The 21,617-nt window shown below is 33.3% G+C and overlaps 1 protein-coding gene across 1 annotated transcript in view; it reads left to right on the top strand.

Moving 5' to 3' along the window:
• LOC126884200 (zinc finger protein 235-like) overlaps window positions 1–10,749 on the top strand; it is a 36,276-nt gene extending 25,527 nt beyond the window's left edge. The window contains exon 2 of the mRNA XM_050650068.1: window positions 9,043–10,749. Coding sequence (XP_050506025.1) covers window positions 9,043–10,211 — 1,169 coding nt within the window. The 3' untranslated portion in view covers window positions 10,212–10,749. The remainder of the gene's footprint in view (window positions 1–9,042) is intronic.
• The last annotated feature ends 10,868 nt before the right edge of the window (window positions 10,750–21,617 follow it).

Raw genomic sequence — 21,617 nt, 5'->3', positions numbered from 1 at the left:
GTAGTGGACTCAGGACACAACCCTGTTTTAATCCAATGTTGCTGTCGAATACTTTTGATTTTTCATTTCTTTTCCTTACATAGCTTTTCGTTTTTTCATATAAACTCTGGATGCATCCTATTAGACCTTGTTCAATTTTTCTCTTCTTTAGTATTTTCCAAATATCTTCTCTTTTAATTCTGTCGAAAGCTTTTTCCATATCTATGAAACATGCATGTATTTATTTTTCTGTTTTAAGAGCTTTTTCTATTATTTGTCTGATTATGAAAATCTGATCATTCGTCCCTCTTTCTTTTCTGAAACCACTCTGGCTCTCCTCAAAGGTGTTCTCTAGTTTTTCTCTTAGCCTGTATTCTAGTATACTAGCATAAAGTTTTCCTACTGTGCTTCCTAGTGTTATTCCTCTATAGTTTGAGCATTCTTTGCTATCTCCTTTTTTATACTGTTGTAATGCCTATCTGCCAGTCTAGTGGTACTTTATTTTCTTTCTTAGCTTGGTTCATGATGTTTAATAATTCTTGTTGTCTTTCTTCATTCATGTATTTGACCATTTCTGCAGTTATATCGGCATGTCCTGGTGCTTTTCCCAGCTTGATTTTGTTGATTGCATTTGTTAATTCTTTTTGTGTTATATTTTCTATCTGTTCCTGTTGCTCTTGCGGGGTGTGTTGATTTTTGTTTTGTTCTAACTTATTTCCTTCTACTTGTTCCACTTCCAAGAGTTCTTCAAAGTATTCTCTCCACCTCTCCATAATCTCATTCTCTTCTGTGAGTATGGTTCCATTCTTATCCTTCACGTTTTTCAATGTATTTGGTTTTGGTTTTCTCATGCTCTTAAGTGTGTTATAGAACAATTTCTGGTTTTCACCGAATGCTTCTGTTAATTTATTTCCAAATTCTACCCACGTCTGTCTTTGTTATTTTTAACCATCTGTTTAACTTCTGTTCTTTTCTCTTTGTACTTGTCATAGCTTTCTTGTTTTCTGTCTGTTAAGTATTTTTTCCACAGTTGTTTCTTTTCTTGTACTATTTTTTCTAAGTCTTTTGTCCACCATGCCGTGCGTTTTTTGGGGTTATTACTTATTTTTGTTACTCCACAGCTCTCTTTTGCAGCTACTAATAGACTATGTTTATAATCTTTCCATCTTTCTTCTATATTTTGGTACTTATTTTCTCTTTTCTTATGTTCCTCTAGACATTTCTGGTATCTTAGTCTTTTTGCAGATGACACATTAATTGTATGCAGTGGTGATGATATTGTGGAGGTTGTTAGAAGGATGCAGTGTTTGTTAAAAAGAATTGAGGTATTTTTGGATGCTAACAAGTTAAAACTTAATGCGAGTAAAACAAAGTCAATGATAGTCTCTAGCCGATATAAATTAAATAATATAAGTATGGAAAATTTGAAACTAAAAGTTAATAATGAATGCATCAAATGGGTCAATGAAATTAAATATCTTGGATTTATACTGGATAGCACACTCTCTCTGAAACCTCATTTTCAATATATTTGCAAGAAAATATCTAAAAAATTATTTTTCTTTAATAGAATTAGCAAAGATCTATCATTATTTTCAAGGATCACTGTATTTAGAAGTATAATTCAGCCCCATTTTGACTACTGTTCAAGTGCTTTATATTTAGGTGATAAAGGATCAATTCAATCATTGCAAATTTTGTATAACAGAGGTATGAGAACAATTCTTCGATGCAATCGCTACACGCCAATTGAGATGATGTACTCTACTTTAGGTTGGTTTTCAGTTCAACAAAGGCTTTACTACCTTACTATGGTTTTCATTTTTAAATTAAAAAAAGGAATGCTGCCTGCATATTTTAATGAATATGTTACATTGAGGGGTCAAGTTCATTCATATACCATGAGAAATATTGAAGATTTTGATATTCAAAAAACTAATAAACATAGCACAATGACATCCCTGTTTTACAAATGTATGAATGAATTTAACCATCTTCCCCCCAGTGTTAAGAATGCACTGACAGTTCAAATTTTTAAAAAATTACTAAAGACATATATTTTACCTAGATAAAAAAATAATTTTTAATAAATCTGTATGTGTTGTATAATATTGCATGTATTGTATACTTATTGTATTTAATTAAGCAAATTCATATTTAAATATTGTTAGTAGGATTTCTATTTCAATAAAGAATTTCGAATTTCAATCTCTTTTTAACTTCTATTTCTTTCAGTTTGTAGCTTCTGATTTTTTCTTTTATTATTTTTCTCTTTTTGTCATTTTGTATGTCTTTTATTATTCTAATAGTCCGTTCTTTAACGGTAAAATATTGCAAAATCTCTAAATTTTAAAGAACCGCTTGGATTGACATGAAATTTGGCATACACATAGCTAACAAGTCAAAGAAAAAAAGTGATATTGTGCCGATCTGTGCTTTTGCCCTGGGGGTGGTTTTCGCCCTCTCTTGGGGGTGAAAAAATATTCGTCCAAAGAAAGTCAGGAAATGGATAAACTGGCTAATTTTAAGTAACTTTTGTGCTATAGAGTTTTTTCACTAAGTCAATACTTTTCGAGTTATTTGGCAGTGAATATGTTCATTTTTTCAACAAAATAACCACGTTTTTAGACGGTTTTTCGCAAATAACTCAAAAAGTAAGTATTTTGTCGAACAAAACATTCTTAGCAAAAATATAGCCTGTAAAATTTTTTAAAAAATGGTGTATATATCACGTCTCTACACCTAGTAGAAGCAGAGTTATAGCTAAGGAAAAATAGGTTCATATTCGTCAAATTCCAAATGGAATATTTTAACCTGAAATAACCAAAAATGAAGCACATTTCGGGGAAAACTCATTACAATTTATTTAAAGTGTTTAAAAAAAGCTTCATTTTTGTTTTATAAAAAAATTTCTAGCATCAAAATTAAACAAGTTACGCCCAAAATAAAGTTAGTCCCTTTTGGTTTTGGTAAAAAAATCGAGAAAATCACCCCCTAATTAGTATCTTAAATGAACTTAATCGTTACGACTTCACAAGTTTCTTGACTCGTGTATATGTTGTTTGTATGATCATGTACTTAAAGTACTTTTTAGTATCATTCACTCGCGCATATACACCAAATTAGAAGAACAGTTGAGTGAAGTTCAATTTGGATTCAGATCAGGACTCGGAACGAGGGAAGCACTTTTCAGCTTGCAAGTTCTAATACAGAGAGCTAGGGATGTCAATTGCGATGTGTATGCATGTTTCATAGATTTCGAGAAGGCATTTGATAAAGTCCCACATGGAAAACTAATCGATATCCTAAAAACATCAGGACTCGATGGTAAGGATATAAGACTCGTTTCAAACATATCTCCAACAAAAAGCAACAGTTCGATTCGAAAATGAACTGTCCGAAATCTTCACGGTTGAAAAAGGAGTCAGACAGGGTTGCATACTGTCACCAACATTATTTAACATATACTCTGAAAACATCTTTAGAGAGGCCTTGGACGAATCAGAAGATGGTATTGCAGTAAATGGACAACTTATAAATAATATTAGATATGCAGACGATACAGTATTGCTGGCAGATAGTGCGCAGGGGCTCCAAAGGATCATTGATAATGTTGTAGAAGCATGTAACAAATACGTCCTAAAATTAAACTGTAAGAAGACAAAAATAATGATCATTAGTAAAAACACCAACATAAACGCCCAAATTACAGTAAACAATACACCCCTAGAGAGAGTACAGAAAATATGCTACCTGGGCTGCAACATTAAGGATACTTGGGATCATAGCTACGAAATAAAAACTCGTATTGAAAAAGCCAGAAGCTCTTTTAACAGTCTTAAGAAAATTCTCTGCAACTTGTCTTTAAGTATCAATATACGCATAAGAATTCTTAGATGTTACGTCTTTAGTGTCCTCCTATACGGAGTTGAAAGCTGGAGCCTGACAGAAGATGCCATAAAACGGTTAGAGGCGTTTGAAATGTGCTGCTACCGACGTATGTTGAGGGTCTCATATATACACCACACAACTAATATAACTATTCTCCATAGGCTAGGAAAAGACAAAGAAATAATTAACACCGTAAAGAACAGAAAATTGGCTTACTTCGGCCACATTATGCGTAATGAAAAATACCGACTGCTGCAGTTGATTCTACAAGGCAAGATTGAGGGCAGGAGAGGCCCTGGACGTAGACGTATATCCTGGCTGGCCAATCTTAGGAAGTGGACTGGTCTAACGTCAACTGATCTATTTCGAGCTGCCGTAAATAGAATACGATGGGTCAATGTGGTCGCCAACATCCCCAGAAGATAGGCACTTTTAGAAGAAGATGATCTGTAGGTTTCATCGGTTCAAAGTCCTTATTATTGAAAGGGCTGTAGTTAAAAGGGGTTGAACGAGTCACTGATCACGAATGTATCCAAATTTAGAAACACCAAATCTTAATCAATTTTTGTCTAACAGAAAAACAAAAAATACATGTTATTTAGAAAAGCAAATCTGACTTTTTTTGTTTTTCGAGATTTTTGGTATCTCTAACAATTTTTAAGTTATTTTGAAAAAAAGCATATTTTTCAAAATTTAAATTTTTAAAAATTTTACTTTGAAACCAAATTTTTTCAAAAATAAGCATTTTGAATCGATGAAACTTACAGATCATATAAACACAACATAAGTAAAATAATTTGTGGAGCGGTAACGATTAATTTCATTTAAGTTGCTAATTAGGGGGTGGTCTTCCCGATTTTTTTTGCAAAAACAAAAGGGACCAACTTTATTTTGAGCCTAACTTGCTTAAATTTAATGCTAGAAACTTTTTGTAAAAACAGAAATAAAGCTTTTTTTAAACACTTTAAAAAAGTTTTAATGGGTTTTCCCCAAATAGTGCTTAATTTTTTGGATATTTCACGTCGAAATATTCTATTTGAAATTTGGTGAATATGAATCTATTTTTCATTGGCTATAACTCTGGTTCTACGAGATCCAGAGACCTAACGCGTACACCATTTTTTTTTTACTTTTTTATAAGCTATATTTTTGCTAAGAACGTTTTTTTCGACAAAATACTTACTTTTTGAGTTATTTTCGAAAAACCGTCTAAAAATGTGGTTATTTTGTTGAAAAATGAACATATTCACTCGCAAATAACTCGAAAAGTGTTGACTTGGCGAAAAAGCTCTATAGAACAAAAGTTATTTAAAATTAGTCAGTTTACCCATTTCCGGACTTATTTTGGACATATATTTTTTCACCCCCAAGAGGGGGTGAAAGTCACCCCCAGGGCAAAAGTACACATCGGCACAATATCACTTTTTTTCTTTGACTTGTTAGCTATGTGTATGCCAAATTTCATGTCAATCCAAGCGGTTCTTTAAAATTTAGACCAAAAACCGTGAAAGAATGGACTATAAAGCTCATTTTGATTAGATAGTGGTCACTTCCAATCTCTGCGCTTCTTTTTACTTTAATATTTTTTACTGCTTTCCATATCTCGGAGTTAATTAGGAAATAATCAATTATTGATCTCTCGCCTCTACCCCTCTCTTCCCTTGTGTATTTGTGGACGTCTTTGTGTGTAAACTTTGAATTCCGTATTATCAGATCATTTTCGATGCATACATTTATAGTCCTTGTTCCATTATCGTTTCTCGTCTCTTTTCCCTCTTTTCCTAGCCATTTTTCTATACCCGCATTTTGTTTTTCCACTCTTCCATTCATGTCGCCCATTATTATTAAATTGTTATTCTCTGTTTTGTCTATTATTTCTTGAAGTTTTTCAAAATACTCATTTTTTTCATTCTTGTTTGTATTATCAGTTGGTGCATATGTTATGATGTAACTATATTTTTCTTGTTTAATCTTTAGTTGAACTGTTAAAATCCTCTCGTTTGTAAATTGGGCATCGATGATGTTCTTCATTTAGGATGGAGTTACAATTACTGCTACTCCTGCTTTCGCTGTGCTACTTTGGTCCACTCCTGACCACCACATATTGTATCCGTCTTTTATTTCTTTCATTCCTGTTCCTTTTTTCTTTGTTTCTGTGACTCCTAATATGTCAATTTTCAGTTTTTTCATTTCTTCGACTATTTCCTCTTCTTTACCATTTATTCCTCTTGTGTTCCAAATACCTATTTCTATCGTTTCGTTATTTATTAGTTCACGCCCTTGCTGTTTTCCTTTAATATTGTTAATTTTATTATCGTTGTTTGTTTTCTTTGTCCTTATTCCTGCCTTTTTCGTCTCCACTGTTTCCGTCGTATTTTCGTATATGTATCAGTTTTTTGAATTTTTCATATTTCTGACTTCGAGTTCTCCTTTTTCTTTATTCCATATCCATTCTTCATTTTCTATTATAATTTTTTGATATTTAATCTGTACTTGTTTACCTTTATTCTTCTCTGTTTGTGCCCTTTTTCTTATGTGGTAGTCTATTTCCCTTTCTTTTGCGGTGAGATCATTGTTAATATAGACTAGATTTCTCTTTTTCTTTAATTTATGTTTATTTTCTATTACTTTCGTTTTTCCTTCTGTATCTAACAATTCCACTAGGCATTTGTTTTCGCTGATTTTCTTAACTTCTTTTATTTCTGGTTCCACTTCTAGTTCTTTTCTTATGAAATTATTTATTTCAGTTTTCATGTCTTTTTGATTTGTGCTTTGTAGACTCATCCCTGTGATTACGACGTTATTTTTCCTTTTATCTTTCTCTAATTGTTCGACGTGTTCATTCAGTTTCAATATTTCTTTCTTTAAGCATGAGTTTTTTCTTTTCAGTTCCATAATTACTTGCAGGTACTCTTGTGACTGTCTAAGTCTCGTCTTGGTCTTGCATTTGGGCAACACTATCCATCTGTTTTGGCGCTTGCTGATGACCATCGTTTTTATCTTCTTTGTATTCAATTTCATTCCAAATTCTCTACAGGTTGTCGTTACTCGGTCCATTAGGAGTTGCAGTGCTTCAGCATTATCTGGCAGAATGACCGTGTCATCAGCATATCGCAAGTTATTTATATATTGGCCGTTTATAATTATACCATCCGAGGTGCCTTCCAAAGCTTTCTTAAATATCTTTTCAGAATAAACGTTAACAGCTAAGGTGACAGGACATATCCCTGTCGTACTCCCTTTTCGATATTGATTTTTTCAGATGTTTCACTTTTTATTCTGATTTTAGCCTTTTGTTCTTGATAGATGTTTGAAATTATCCTTAAGTCTTTATCGTCGATATTACATGACCTTAAAATATCTATTAGTTTATCATGTTTCACCAGGTCAAAAGCCTTCTGAAAGTCTATAAAACACAAGTATACATCAGAATCGACATCTCTATGTCTTTCATCTAGCACACGTATTGAAAAAAGTGCTTCTCTTGTTCCAAAGCCATTCTTAAAACCAAATTGAGTTTGACCAGTGTGTTCGTCTAGTTTACTGTATACTCATTGTGTATTATTTGAAGGAAAAGCTTCAGCATATGATTTATCAGGCTAATAATCCTATGGTTTTCACATTTCTTGGAGTTTCTCTTCTTTGGTAGTGGTATAAACACCGATGTCAGCCAATCATTTGGTATTATGCCTGTTTCGTATTTTTTGTTAAATACAGTGGGTGATCATATTATTAGAGCCACCTCAGAAAATTTTACTTTTGTTTAATAATGGTATGTAAGTTTTTTCTTTATACGAACCACGTTGCCTTTGAAACTTTAGAAATGGATGCTATGTTTCTGTTGGAGTTATGAGTATTGAATATTAAAGTTTTTATTTCTGCTATTTTCCTTGGTGAGATATTTTTGGATTTGCCATGATATTCTGGTACCACTAGTGTAATGAACGCGCAATTTTTACTAAATTCACAAAAAATAGTATAGGCGTGTCAGAATATCACTCGAGTGCAATGGAAACTCACAACGTTTATTATAACTCTACACCAAGAATACAAAATAATAGGCACACGAGTTGCAAGCTAGGCTGGGAGCACTGACAAACAATGGCATCCGAGTCACGCATTGCCACACAAGCGGGTTGCCACTATTGTCAAACTATTTATTGCACTTTCATAAAGTGTAACAAGACAGCCAAATGGAAACAAACCCATTAATATATGATACAGCTCAATTATATACCCTTCCTCTAAAACATTGAATTTTACTAGGTGGCTCTAATAATATGATCACCCACTGTATAATATGTTCGGTCGAAAATGTTTATTCATTTTTAATATCTTCCATCACTTCGATGTGTTCGTCTAATAATATCTTTATTATTTCAATTGGGTTATTATCTTCCCCAACAGCGTTTCCGTTCTTTATTTGCTTTGCTGCTTTGATAGTTTCTTCCTTTGTGATATAAGGTCCAGTCGACGCATCCTACACACCAATGTTTATCCTCTCTTGGTCTTGAAACATCCCTTCCACGTATTCTCTCCATCTACCTATTTGATCTTTTATGTTCAGTAGCGGGTTCCCATGCTTATATTCGATGAAAAATGTAGGCGTTTATTTCCATATTCCAGCTGCTTCTTTTACTTTTTTAAGTATTGAAAGTATCATGCCTTTGTTCCAACTCTTCAATTTCTTGGCATCTTTCACTTAGCCAGGTTTCTTTGGCTTGTTGGATCTTTATTCTGATATTCTTGTATATTTGCTTGTATGTTGTTTCATTTTTACCTCTGTATTTTCTTCTTTCGTCCATCATGTTTAAAATTTCTTCTGTCATCCATGGCTTGTTCTTTTTTCGTGTCTCTTGTTTAAGGTAGTCTTCTGTTACTCTTGTCAGTGTTTTCTAATATAGTGCCCGTCTTCCTCGAAAGTTTTTGTCGACTGTACTGGTCTTTTGCTCAAGTGTCTATGTATTTCTTCCCTTATTTTATTGCTGGTGGAAGTGCTTTTAAAGCTATTTGCTTTAAAAAAGATATAATGACGTTTATTAAACGTCATTCAATGTTTACACTTTGAAACCGTACCCGATAGACAGTCTCGGCGCATTAGGATTTTATAAGATTATATATTTTCTCATTTTTGTGTTCTAGTCAAATGTTTATAGTTGGTTTGTATTTTAGGTTGTTCCCAGGAGGAGAACACAATGGACATTATGGGAACGTTACATTCGTCTCATAAAGATAAATATACAGGTCACCATGTTGATGGAACAATATTAAACACAAATATGGAATTTGGTACTGGACAAAGACCTTACAGATGTGAAACATGTTTCAAGCAGTTTTCTCAAATGAGCCATTTGAAATCACATTTCAGAACGCACACTGGTGAAAAACCTTTTAAGTGTGAAACTTGCTTTAGGCAGTTTTCCCGAAAAAGTCATTTGCAAGCACATTTGACACTGCATACTGGAGAAAAATCATTCAAGTGTGAAGTTTGTTTAAAACAATTTGCTACAACGACTCATTTAAAAAGACATTTGGACATTCACAGTGAAGAAAAACCATACAAGTGTGATATTTGTCTTAAGGAGTTTTCTCGACCGAGTCATTTAAAAATACATTTGGCAATGCACACTGGAGAAAAACCGTACAGTTGTGAAATTTGTTTAAAACAATTTGCTACAACAAGTATTTTAAAGAGACATTTGGAAAGTCACAGTGGAAAAAAACCTTACAAGTGTGAAATTTGTTTTAAGCAGTTTACTCAAGGATCTTCCTTGAAACTACATTCGACAATGCATACTGGAGCAAAACCGCACAAGTGTGAAATTTGTTTAAAACAATTTGCTACACCAGGTCAATTAAACAGACATGTGGAAATTCACAGTGAAGACAAAACATACAAGTGTGAAATTTGTTCTAAGCAGTTTTCTCAAGCAATTAATTTCAAAACACATTTGAGTGTGCACACTGGCGAAAAACCGCACGAGTGTGAAACTTGTTTAAAGCGGTTTATTACTACAAGTGATTTGAAAAAACATTTAAAAGTGCATACCGGAGTAAAACCGCACAAGTGTGAAACTTGTTTTAAGCAATTTATTGAAGCAGGTCATTTGAAAAGACATTTGAGAGTGCATACAAAAGAAAAATCTTACCAATGTGAAATTTGTTTAAAGCAGTTTAGTGAAGCAGGAACTTTGAAACTCCATTTGAGAGTGCACACTGGCGAAAAACCTTTCCACTGTGAAATCTGTCTTAAGCAGTTTGCTCGAGGAGATTACTTGAAAAAACATATGAGAGTGCACACTGGAGAAAAATCTGTGAAAAAAAGTGTGAAATCAGGTTAACACTTTCGTTGTGCATGACTCCCAACGGAGTGGTCCTTTGCTAGGTGCGCTAGGACCCTTATCCCTGATGTAGTGAGGTGGTATGAATGCAGACACAGGCGCGTTAACTATTATTTCACACAATTTTTGACGGGGCATGGATCCTTTCGGTCATATACATATCGTATAAGAAAGACTGAGGACGATCTGTGTACCGAGTATGGAGTAGTGGATGACGCGCACCGCGTGATATTCGTATGCCCTGTATATCATGCAGGGCGAACCTCGCTGCAGCTGAGGATGGGGTACCCTCTGGGTGAGCCCCAAGAATTAATGCATAAAGCCATTATGAATGAAAAAATGTTTGACTTGATCCTTGGATTTGTCACTGAAACGATGAAGCATAAGGAAGAAAGAGAGAGGAGACTCCAACAAAGATAATCTGTTTGTATTTCTTTTGAACATGTGTCGTTTCGCGCCGACCGGTGTGGGTAGCCAATATACAACTCCCACTTCTGCCGGGACAGAGTCATTTATAATAAAAGAATTTTTAATCCTAGTCTTAGTTAATGTTAGATGTTTTGTTTTTCATGTGCTTATATCTTGTGTTGTGAGTGTATAGATGAATGGGCCACTCCTACAGGGGGTGGGGAATGAAAGTTTAGTTGTTCGCACTAACTGTTTAGTAATTCTTAGCCAGTTTACGGTGGATGGGATGATAGCGTGGTCGCGCCCCCTCACCCATTATCATGCAGATAGGTCGATTGCCTTACGGACCCTGGCTGGCTGCATGCGTGGATGGGGTGGCGAAACCGGGTTGTCATGACAGTCACAGAGCGCACGCAGAGAGTGCTAGACGGGGGTGACGAGCAAAGCTGGTGGGTCAGAGCTATGCCCGCTAAGGTCGGTTCCTGGCCCGCCGGTTGGAGAAAGAGGTGAGTTTAGTTGGTAGGCGGCTCGCTACGGTTAGGCGTAGAGAGCTGAATCCAACACACCTGGGACACCTTCCCAGAAGTCTTTAGAAGATTCTCACCTCCCAAAAAAAAGGTGCGCATGATCCGATCGGGGACAGTAACCCGTTGATTTTTAAAACGGTATATTTTACTTAGTACGACGCCGACGTTAGTTAATGTTGTCAGGGTGTGAGTGAGGATTTAAAGTGTCAAAAATGTTTACCCCTTCTTTGCTGTTGTTGTTTCGTGATTCAAAATGGCGGAAAGTATGTCGGGCCATTAAAAATGCAAAAAACAAAAACTTGTGTTTAAAAATCTACAAAAAATTTCCTTCAGACATAGTATTTCAAAAATTCCTATGGTCAATAAGGGACGAACAAAGAGAAAGCGTTGCAAAATATGCTCCGAAAACAAAATTAGAAAGCAGACAACATATCACTTCCAAAAATATCCTGATTATATATTGAAGAATGCTTTGAAATTACTCATATGGGAATAAAATGTCTGTATTCTATGGAAGGGGTCACCAATTAGCGGACCGCGACATCCGGACCGTAGGCTAGTTTTGTGCGGACCGCAATTAAATTCAGAATATTGTGCTTTGCAATTCTGAAAATGTTTGGCCATGAAATTGTATACTATGTTTGGCTCAACTTATATGTGCGAAGCCGATTTTTCAGGAATGAACTTTATTAAAAATTGGTACAGATCTCAGCTAACAGATGAATCTCAACTCGCTAATAAAAATCAGTTGCACTAAACTCATTCCAGACTTCAGACAGGTTGAACATTTTTTTTACATAGGAAACCGGTGTTTTAAATAATGCCCGAAAAATGTATTTTTAGGTTTCTTGGGCGATTTTAAATAAAAAAGGTCTCTTGTCATTTTTCTCAAAATTTGATAGTTTTCGAGTTATAAAGCCATTTATAGTATGAAAAATTCGAAAATATGCATACGCATTTTCGAGGCTTGAAAACTCATGTGTAAATTATCACCGGTGTTCCGGTTGGCAAGAAGTGCCTAAATTGAAGCTTATACATTCTATTTCAAGGTTATAACGAGTAATCGGACCTTATTTCAATATAGACCGTTGTATTTTCATAGTCGGGCGTCCCACTCTATAATGCGACTTTGTCGCATATATACATATTATGTACTTATGCGAAAACATAGTTTTTTTTAAATAATTTCTTTATTTATTCAATTAATTATTGCAAATGTGCTAAATAAATACGCCAATCATATAGTGCGATACGCACCATATACGTGCATAATTAACAATTAAAAACAACGGTCTAAATTGAAATATGACCCGGTTACTCACCAGAAAATTGAATGTTTAAACTTTAATTTAGGCACTTGACAACCTCAAAAATAATAATTTGCAATGAGTTTTCAAGCTTCGAAATGTTTATTTTCGCATTTCTCATATACCTATTAAATCCCTTAAAACTCGAAATTTGTTAACTTTTGAGAAAAAGATATTTTTTGTTTAAGATGGCCCAAAAATGCTAAAAACATATTTTCGGGGAGAAAACGTGATGTTTTGAATTTGTTAAAAAAGTGTTAAACAATATCTGCCTAAAAACTTCGCCCGGCCGCCTTCTGATTTGTTATTATGATGGGGATGATATTTTTTATCAAGAATCCGCAAAGAAACCTAATTAGAATAACCGGACACAGGTATCATTAAGTCCGGACCCCGGAAGTGTCAATTGACCCTCAGGGAACATAATTAGTTACCCCTGTCCTATGGAATAAATAACTTATTTTTTCTAAAATTCCATTATACAATTATTTCTCTAGAAAAACGTTCTAATTTGCCTTGTGCCGATGACTCATCGGAGTCAAAAATTCAAATAGCATTTTATAAATATACACTTTATTTATTTAATTTAATAGTGTTATGTATTCTAATATCAATTACAATAATATTTTAGAAAAAAGCTTTTGCCGCTCCTGGGTAACACCTTTCGAAAAAAGTCAGAAGCGAAAGTGTTAAGTCATTTTCTCAACAAATACTTTTAAAACATTTAATACTCTGCGCGCCAAAATTACCGCATGATTTAAAATTCCTGGTAAATCAAATAATTTTAATGTTTCGATTTCTGTGATAATATATTATTGTTACCTCCAATATATTGTAAAATTTGCCGAAAGACGGGTAAAACCTGCTGATGTTTTTATCAATTTTTATAATGCTAGTTATGCTTCATTTAAATTCGAGTAAGTTTGGCTGGAATACGTTGTGTTGAATGTTTAAAGACGTTTTTAAGTCTATTTTCTTTTGAAATGAAACACTAGCAGCAAGAAAATCGAAGATTGCCGAAAAGTGACTGTATTAGAATCATTACTGTTTGCGAAGAAGGACACCGTCCAGTTGAACTGGCTGAATGGTTTAATGTCACTCAGTCAACCATTCTAAGAGTCTTAACATAATTTACTGTTACTGGAAGTAACTCGAGAGGACCCAGTCAAGGCCATAGAAGGGTTACAACTCATAATAAAGACCTGGTTTTGACACTTCGTACATTGAGACAACGGTTTGTTACCAGCACTTCTCTACAAAATGAATTTTTGGGTTGTTATAACTTTGGAATCAGCCAATATGCAATAAGGTGAAGACTTTCTGCAAACGACCTGCGTTCTGGATGAGCACTCACTGGCCCATTATTGACCAGGGATTATAGAAGGCAACGATTGCATTTTGCTCGTGAACATATTGTTTGAAATAATGACGATTGGGGAAACATATTGTTCATCGATGAATCCAGGTACTGTCTTTTTTCTGATGACATCGGAAAAGAGTACATAAGGCCGGTTTACTGTAAAGAGACCGAAATCATTAGACTGAAAGCAGTAGACCGAACTCGTTAGACCGAAAAGCACTTTACCGAAACCTCACTAGACCGAACAGCGGAAGACCGATAAGCAGTTCTTTTTACTTGTCGCAGTAAAAGAGATAAGACTAATGTAATTACAACTAAATGTTATTTGGATGGTTATTATAAACAGTTAAAATGGTGTTAACGTCACTCTACCCTTAATTTATTTTTACCTTCACTAATTTGTTTAAGGGATGAAAATTATTTCATATCAGACTGTACAGAGTAACAATTTACACAGTCTATATATAAAATAATACAAAAAAAATACAATAAACAAAAAGACAGATATACAATATCTTAGCATAATTTACTGCAAACTTTTTAAATTTATTTACCATTTCGGTCTAATGCTGTTCGGTCTAGTGAGGTTTCGGTAAAGTGCTTTTCGGTCTAATGAGTTCGGTCTACTGCTTTCGGTCTTGTCGTGTACCCATAAGGCCTGGGGAACGCTACGCACAGTGTAATAGGTACTGTAGAGACTATACAGTATGGTGGTGGCTCGGTATTGATATGAGGTGGGTGAGACATTTGGAAATTCACAGTGGAAAAAAACCTTACAAGTGTGAAATTGTTTCAAGCAGTTTACTCAAGGATCTTATTTGAAACTACATTCGACAATGTACACTGGAGCAAAACCGTACAAGTGTGAAATTTGTAAAAAACAATTTGCTACACCAGGCCAATTAAACAGACATTTGGAAATTCACAGTGAAGAAAAAACATACAAGTGTGAAATTTGTTCTAAGCAATTTTCTCAAGCGATTAATTTCAAAACACATTTGAGTGTGCACACTGGCGAAAAACCGCACGAGTGTGAAACTTATTTAAAGCGGTTTATTAGTGCAAGTGATTTGAAAAAACATTTGAAAGTGCATACCGGAAAAAACCGCACGAGTGTGAAACTTGTTTTAAGCCGTTTGCTACAGAAAGTCATTTGAAAAGACATTTAACCCTTAAACGCCCAATCTTTTTTAGGTTCCATGTACGCCCAAGGGTGGGTAAAAAATGTCCACCTCGAAAATAGCTAATATTTATTGAGAGTTGTTGAAAATGGATTAAACTTAAGAATCTTATGCTTAATAAACACAGCATCTTCTAAAATATTAATATAAACAATTTACAAACCTTACAACAAAATTACAACGTACATCAAAATTAACATACCAGTAAAAGCCAGTAATTCACATTTGTCGATTTTCTCCATATTCTTTCTTTCAGCCTCCTCATTGGCGGATAATTATGTAGATTATGTAATTATATATCGATAATTATATGGATTATCTTCCTACCAACGAGAAATTATATAGAAACCTTTAGTAACAAGTTTTGCCAAGGGTGTACTTTTTATGCCCATCCATATTTAACTCAAGATGCTGCTTTTATTTTCAAAAATATTGGTAGAACCAAATTAACATTCGATAATGGGCTCTTTTTAACAATAAATAATTTTTAAAAAAAATTTAAACACGTAATAAATATGTTACAAGGGAATACGCATTAGGTGGACATTTTTTACCCACCCTTGGGCGTTTAACGGTTAAGGGTGCATACAAAAGAAAAATCTTAGTGTGAAATTTGTTTAAAGTCGTTTAGTGAAACAGGAACTTTGAAAGTCCATTTGAGATTGCACACTGGCGAAAAACCTTTCCACTGTGAAATTTGTCTGAAGCAGTTTACTCGAGGAGATTACTTGAAAAAACATGAGACTGCACACTGGAGAAAAATCTGTGAAAAAAAGTGTGAAATCAGCTTAAGTCATTTTCTCAACAATCGCTTATTGTATAAAGGGAATAAGTCCACATCAGTACGAACCACTCGCTAAAATTCCCCCCATATAAAAGAGAATCCGTTCTCTCAGCAACAAATATGTAACATGTGCGATTAATGGTACAAATGTTAGAGCTAAGGACGTTCTAAAAATCCTTTGTAACCGGCAATGTCACATACCAGGATTCCCAAAAACATAATGTCGGATAACCGAAGGGCGGATGACCGAGACTACTGTATTTTGTTTTGGCATCGACATCGCTATAAACCGCTTTAAAAGGCGCGAGGGTGAACGGATGACCGCGATCGCGACCTACACCGCGAACATCCATGTATCTTCGGCATGTTCGTACCCTTACACATGTGTACATTAGTAGTTTTGCTAATACTTTATAAAATTTAACATTTTTAGCAATTTAAGGACTGGTCGACAACTTGTTTAAGGACTGGTCGACAACCAATAAAGAATATGATATTGATTCGTTTATTTAAGTTCTAAGTATTATACGTTAGGTCATGTTTGCAAAAATAAACGTATTTTTATACAGAAATTAGTTAATATTACCTGTAGAGTAGCAGCATTATTTCGTCTTTTATTAATTTATTTTATAAAGGAAACAAGCCCCAGCCCTTAAAACCGGCTTTTTGGCCTTAATCATTTTCAAAGCCATATTTGCTGTATCACAAATCACTGTACATACTAGTTTATTTCTACATTCCATGTAGATCAAAATTTCATAGGTCTCTTAACAAGCTGAGATTGTTTTTTTAATATATCTTTTTGCAACGTTTTAGTTGTTAATCCCGACGATCGATACAAAGTATCTAAATTAACTTTTAGCGAAAAAGTTCGACCTTTTCCATATTATAAATGAATAATAATGAATTACAGAACATTAGGTATATTTATAAGAGCATTGATAACGTTGATGAAAATAATGTTAAAGATATTCTTTTAAACAAATATGAAACAGCTGAATAACAAGAATTTTCTTTTGCAAATCGTATTAATATTTTATATAAGATAAAAATGTTACATTATGTTTCCTCTTTCATATTTTCCTTTTATCATTATTTATTTGTTTTTTTTTTAAGTTTTATTATTATGTTTCACATTTAAAGAAAATAATGTTTATTTATTATTTTTGTATTGCTTTTATTTTTTTATGGAAATAAATCATATTAATCACAGTTTTATTTAAAGAAATTGAGGCCTATAGAATCAAAACCTGCAGATACATTTTTTGAAATTTTTTAGGAGACTAAAAAAACATTAAATGTAAATATTCCAAAAAGTATCCGGCATTTCTTAATCAAAGTGGCATCAATAAATGTCATAAAATGGCACACTAATTTGGTGTAGAGTCATTTTTCTGTATGCCCCTTACATCTTCAGAAATTTGTACTTTTAGTTTGGATTTAGCAGATTTTGAAAGTCCTACCTACACATAATACTGCTCATTTTCAAGTGCTTTTAGGCGCAATTAATGCATTAAAAGTAGGTATTGAACCATTTTAATAGGAAAACATAAAAAATATACAAGAAAAAGAAGTATTTTATTGTTCATAAAACTATGGACATAACAGGGTTTAATTCTACGTTAACATTTCAGTGGTATTATATTCAGTTTATTTGCCTTTGATAGAGTAAAATCCAATATTCTTACTGAACATAAAATACAGGAAATTAAATATTTTTACTGTTCAAGCAATCGGAATTAAATATTAACGCCCCACTGTTTGTGACCCAATAATCATCTCTTAATTGCATATCGGCAAATACATTAAGGCGGCGCCAGACATGCGGTATTTGGCAAATACTGAATAAGTGCTTGCTAAATATCAAATATTTGAGTGCTCATGAAAGTGTTCGATAAACGGCAAGCACCGTGCACGACATATTCGAGATTTTTAGTGTATCGAATCACTGTGGGAACAACAAATATATTCTAAACGGACAAAAAATGTAGGCACATAACGGTTAGTGATACAGAGCTTCTTATAAATTTAGCCGCTTTTGTCATTAAGTCTGGTGGAAGCTTATTATTAAATAACAGAAAAAGCCAAGAATGAGAAGATGGTGGATGGTGTCACTTAATCAAACCACTTTTTAAGCTTTGTTTTGTTTTTTGCGAACGGGCTCTAAATGATGCCATTAATGATTCCTTTTTCTTTTTTAACTCGCTTATCGTGTATTTCTCACCAATCTTAACGTGTATTCGTTTTCATACATCGTAAACATTTCGATTTTTATGATTTAAAAGATTCGCATTCCATATTATAGGTTCATTTTCATATACATCCAAAAATTGTAAAATACTTTCATTGGTCTACTCTATATTTACTATTTTCAATATTTTTTACATTCTCTAGCAATAACTAAAGTACTTTAATAAACGATTAAATAAATTAAATTAGATATAAACTTTAACCCAATATTTAAAAACTTGCTTATGCTTGCACGAATATGTAAATGAGAATAAAAATATTCAAACGGCGAATATTTGTTTACTTTGAAGTGTTGAAAATACCGACAACGTACGGGAACACGACAAATATTCGACAAGCACTAAAATTGGTCATTGCCAAATAGCAAGCAACCCCTCCACACTAATAGGCAAATAGCGAGCACTTGTTCAGTATTTGCCAAATACCGCATGTCGGGCGCCGCTTTTAGACGATACAAATTAATACATCCAACTCCCACAGAAAACTGGAAGCACGTTGCCACTAGCGCCTCTGTCGGCTTGAGTTGAACTACGTTTTTTCAACAAATCTAATTTTAAAAGAAAAGTAAAAGAAAGGATGGTTTAGATTTGATTACAGTACAGCACCTCTACTATGTGCTTATACGTATTTCGGAATAGCCGTTTCCTCATCGGAGCACCTGGGTAGAGGCACTGAACTGAAATCAAGTCCCTTCATTCCATTCTTTCTTTCTATCAAAATAATTACCAAAGATGCTGCGGGTCGCCCCCAATTCGCCTAAACTGTGAAATGTCGGTAACACAGAAATAGTCACGAAAACGCATAATCGCCAAGTTGGATACAACTGGATACAACCCTATTCATATACACACCAACTCACATACATATTGAGAATAATATTTATATAATACATAATATAATTAGAAATTGAATTAATGATGTCGTTATTATATGTATTATATCGATTAAAAAGTATAGAACATGTATTATCCCACAAATATAATATAAGAGTATAAACAGTATTTTATACTTTTATGTTTGTTGGATAAGTTTGTATTACAAATGGGAAGAAAAAGAGAAGATTTGATTTAAGTACCTACCTAACCTATTAAAATGATATATAATAAAAATAGATCATAAAAATAAAATATAAAGTAGTTTTTGGAAAAGTAGAGTATATATTTCTAAAATATGTGTATAACCAGCAGATGATAGATAAAATATAGGACTAAGTTGTTAAAAATGAACAATTTTTACAATCCTGTTCCTTTGGAAATTGCTGAAACTTACAGATTTAAATGCAGACAGCAAGTAGAAGGAGAATCAGTGCAATAATTTCTATATAAATTGAAATTTTCAAGCACATCTAAAGTCTGCCATAAGGAACCAATTTGTTTTTGGATTATGTTCCAAAAGAATACAAGCAAGACTATTGGGCACCAGGCACCAGGAATCTAGACTTGGAGGGAGCAGTGGAGATTGCCAGTAGTTTGGAAACTTCTGAAATGGACAGTAATCAATTAAGTTACAATAATTCAATTCATTTTTACAATCTAATAAATCTAGATCAAATTGTATCTAAATTTGTAAATAATCACAATAAATATTTTTAATTATAATAGATTATAGGTACTATAATATACATATTCTAAAGACAGTGCGATTTATGTAAATACAATTGCAATTTTATACCCTGAAAATATAGGTATGTATACCATTGTAATATTTATAACATGGGGGTGAATCCTTTATATAAATAAATCTTAATGAAAATTCATCAGAAAAACATTTTCTTAAAATTAATGGTATGTAATGGAGATTGTAAACAATTACCTATTCATAGTAATAGGGTATTTAAATGCTAGACTAATCATAAAGAATGAGGAAACAGGCAAAGCAATAGGTATACATGGAGAAAATAAAAGAAGCAACAATGGCTTCAGACTGTTACAATAGGGCTTTTCATTGACTGTCATTTGTTTCGAGCTCCTATCATATGTTGTATAATCCGTGTATTATAGGGCTTTTCATCTATTGTTATTTGTTTCGAGCTTCTGTCATGTGTCACATAATATTAATATATCTACGTCATACGTCTTTGGTTTGTATCATTGTTATATACCAATAACATATGGCGTAGATATATTAATATTATGTGACACATGACAGAAGCTCGAAACAAATGACTGTGAATGAAAAGCCCTATATTAATATACTCGAATTATACAAAATGTGAGAGAAGCTTATGTTTGTTGTACTTATAGTTGTGATGTCAGTCACAACGATGACCTCCCGTGGATTTTTGCTGAACTAGTTTTTAGGATGTTTTCAATGTCAAACGCTAAGCGCACATGCATTTGAAACAAGTAGGTAATATTAATTTTTTATTTTTACATGTTTTTTACAAATATTATATATGTTACAGTTCAAGTTGATTCTCAGTTAGTGTTGACTATTTCTGCTTCAAGTCGGTGGTGTCATGGTGCCGAAACGCCGTTCCGGCACTGGATAAGAAAAGAAAAAAAAAGAATGTGTGTGTACTTTGTACGCACGTAAGAAGTTATACTTCTATTATATGATTTAAACGAAATTAATATACTTTTTATTTATATTTTGTTTAAATATTAAACTAATTTATACTTACTACTTCTCAAACATTTTTATTAGAACAGTGCCAAAAATTAAAATAATAAAAGAATAAAACACACACAAACACATTAAACAAGCCACAAATGATGTCTGAAAATTAATTGTCGAAATTTTTTTAACTAAATACGTATTTTCTGAAAATACAATTATATAATAAATATACTTACAATCATAAAATGTATTAAAAAAAAAACAAAAAAAAGTTTCTATTGGGACTCGAACCAGCGCTGATAAGAGCGGTTGGTATTGGAATTCACTCACCTTCTCCGCTTAGCCGCGGACACTATGTGTCATTATTTACGAAGATCGACTAACTAAACGGATTAAACTTCTGATATTTTGATATTTTGAAAATTGATCAAATTATTTTAATTTTGAAATGAAATGATTTAGAATTGAAAAAATACAACAAAACATAGAGCAAAAAACCAATATATTAGGTGAATATTGATAGAAATTTTGATGGTAATCAAATTATATAAATAAAAGTATTACATACTATGTATTTTGGCAGATCAAATAGGTAGGTTTATACCCATGATACATTAACAATTATTACGTACCTGTTGCTTTTAAAAACTATTTAAAAGTCACTACAATATTATAAACTTTTTTGTTTCTGTCCTCACAATAATAAAACTAATATATTATACATTTGTTTACCTTTACCTCCAAACCACAGCTGCCATATCGGATAATTTTTGACATGTCATTTGAACATCCAATCAGAACAAAGTTATAATGCGCATGCGCCGGGCTGATAGGTTTTAACATATAAAAAAATCACCCTCTATCGCCGGTAAAGAAGTATAACTTCAAAAATAAATAGAGAATTTAGGTTTTGTAAATAAAACACGGATTATAGAAAACATGCAAAAGTGCCTTCCGGCCCTGCTAATTTTGCTGTGACACCACTGGTTCAAGTCAGCTAAAACGAGCAGTAAGAGTTGATTTGAAAAAT

Source organism: Diabrotica virgifera, chromosome 5 (genome assembly GCF_917563875.1).
Source record: "Diabrotica virgifera virgifera chromosome 5, PGI_DIABVI_V3a".
NCBI classification, from domain to species: domain Eukaryota; kingdom Metazoa; phylum Arthropoda; class Insecta; order Coleoptera; family Chrysomelidae; genus Diabrotica; species Diabrotica virgifera.
This window is presented reverse-complemented; position numbering and strand designations above follow the sequence as displayed.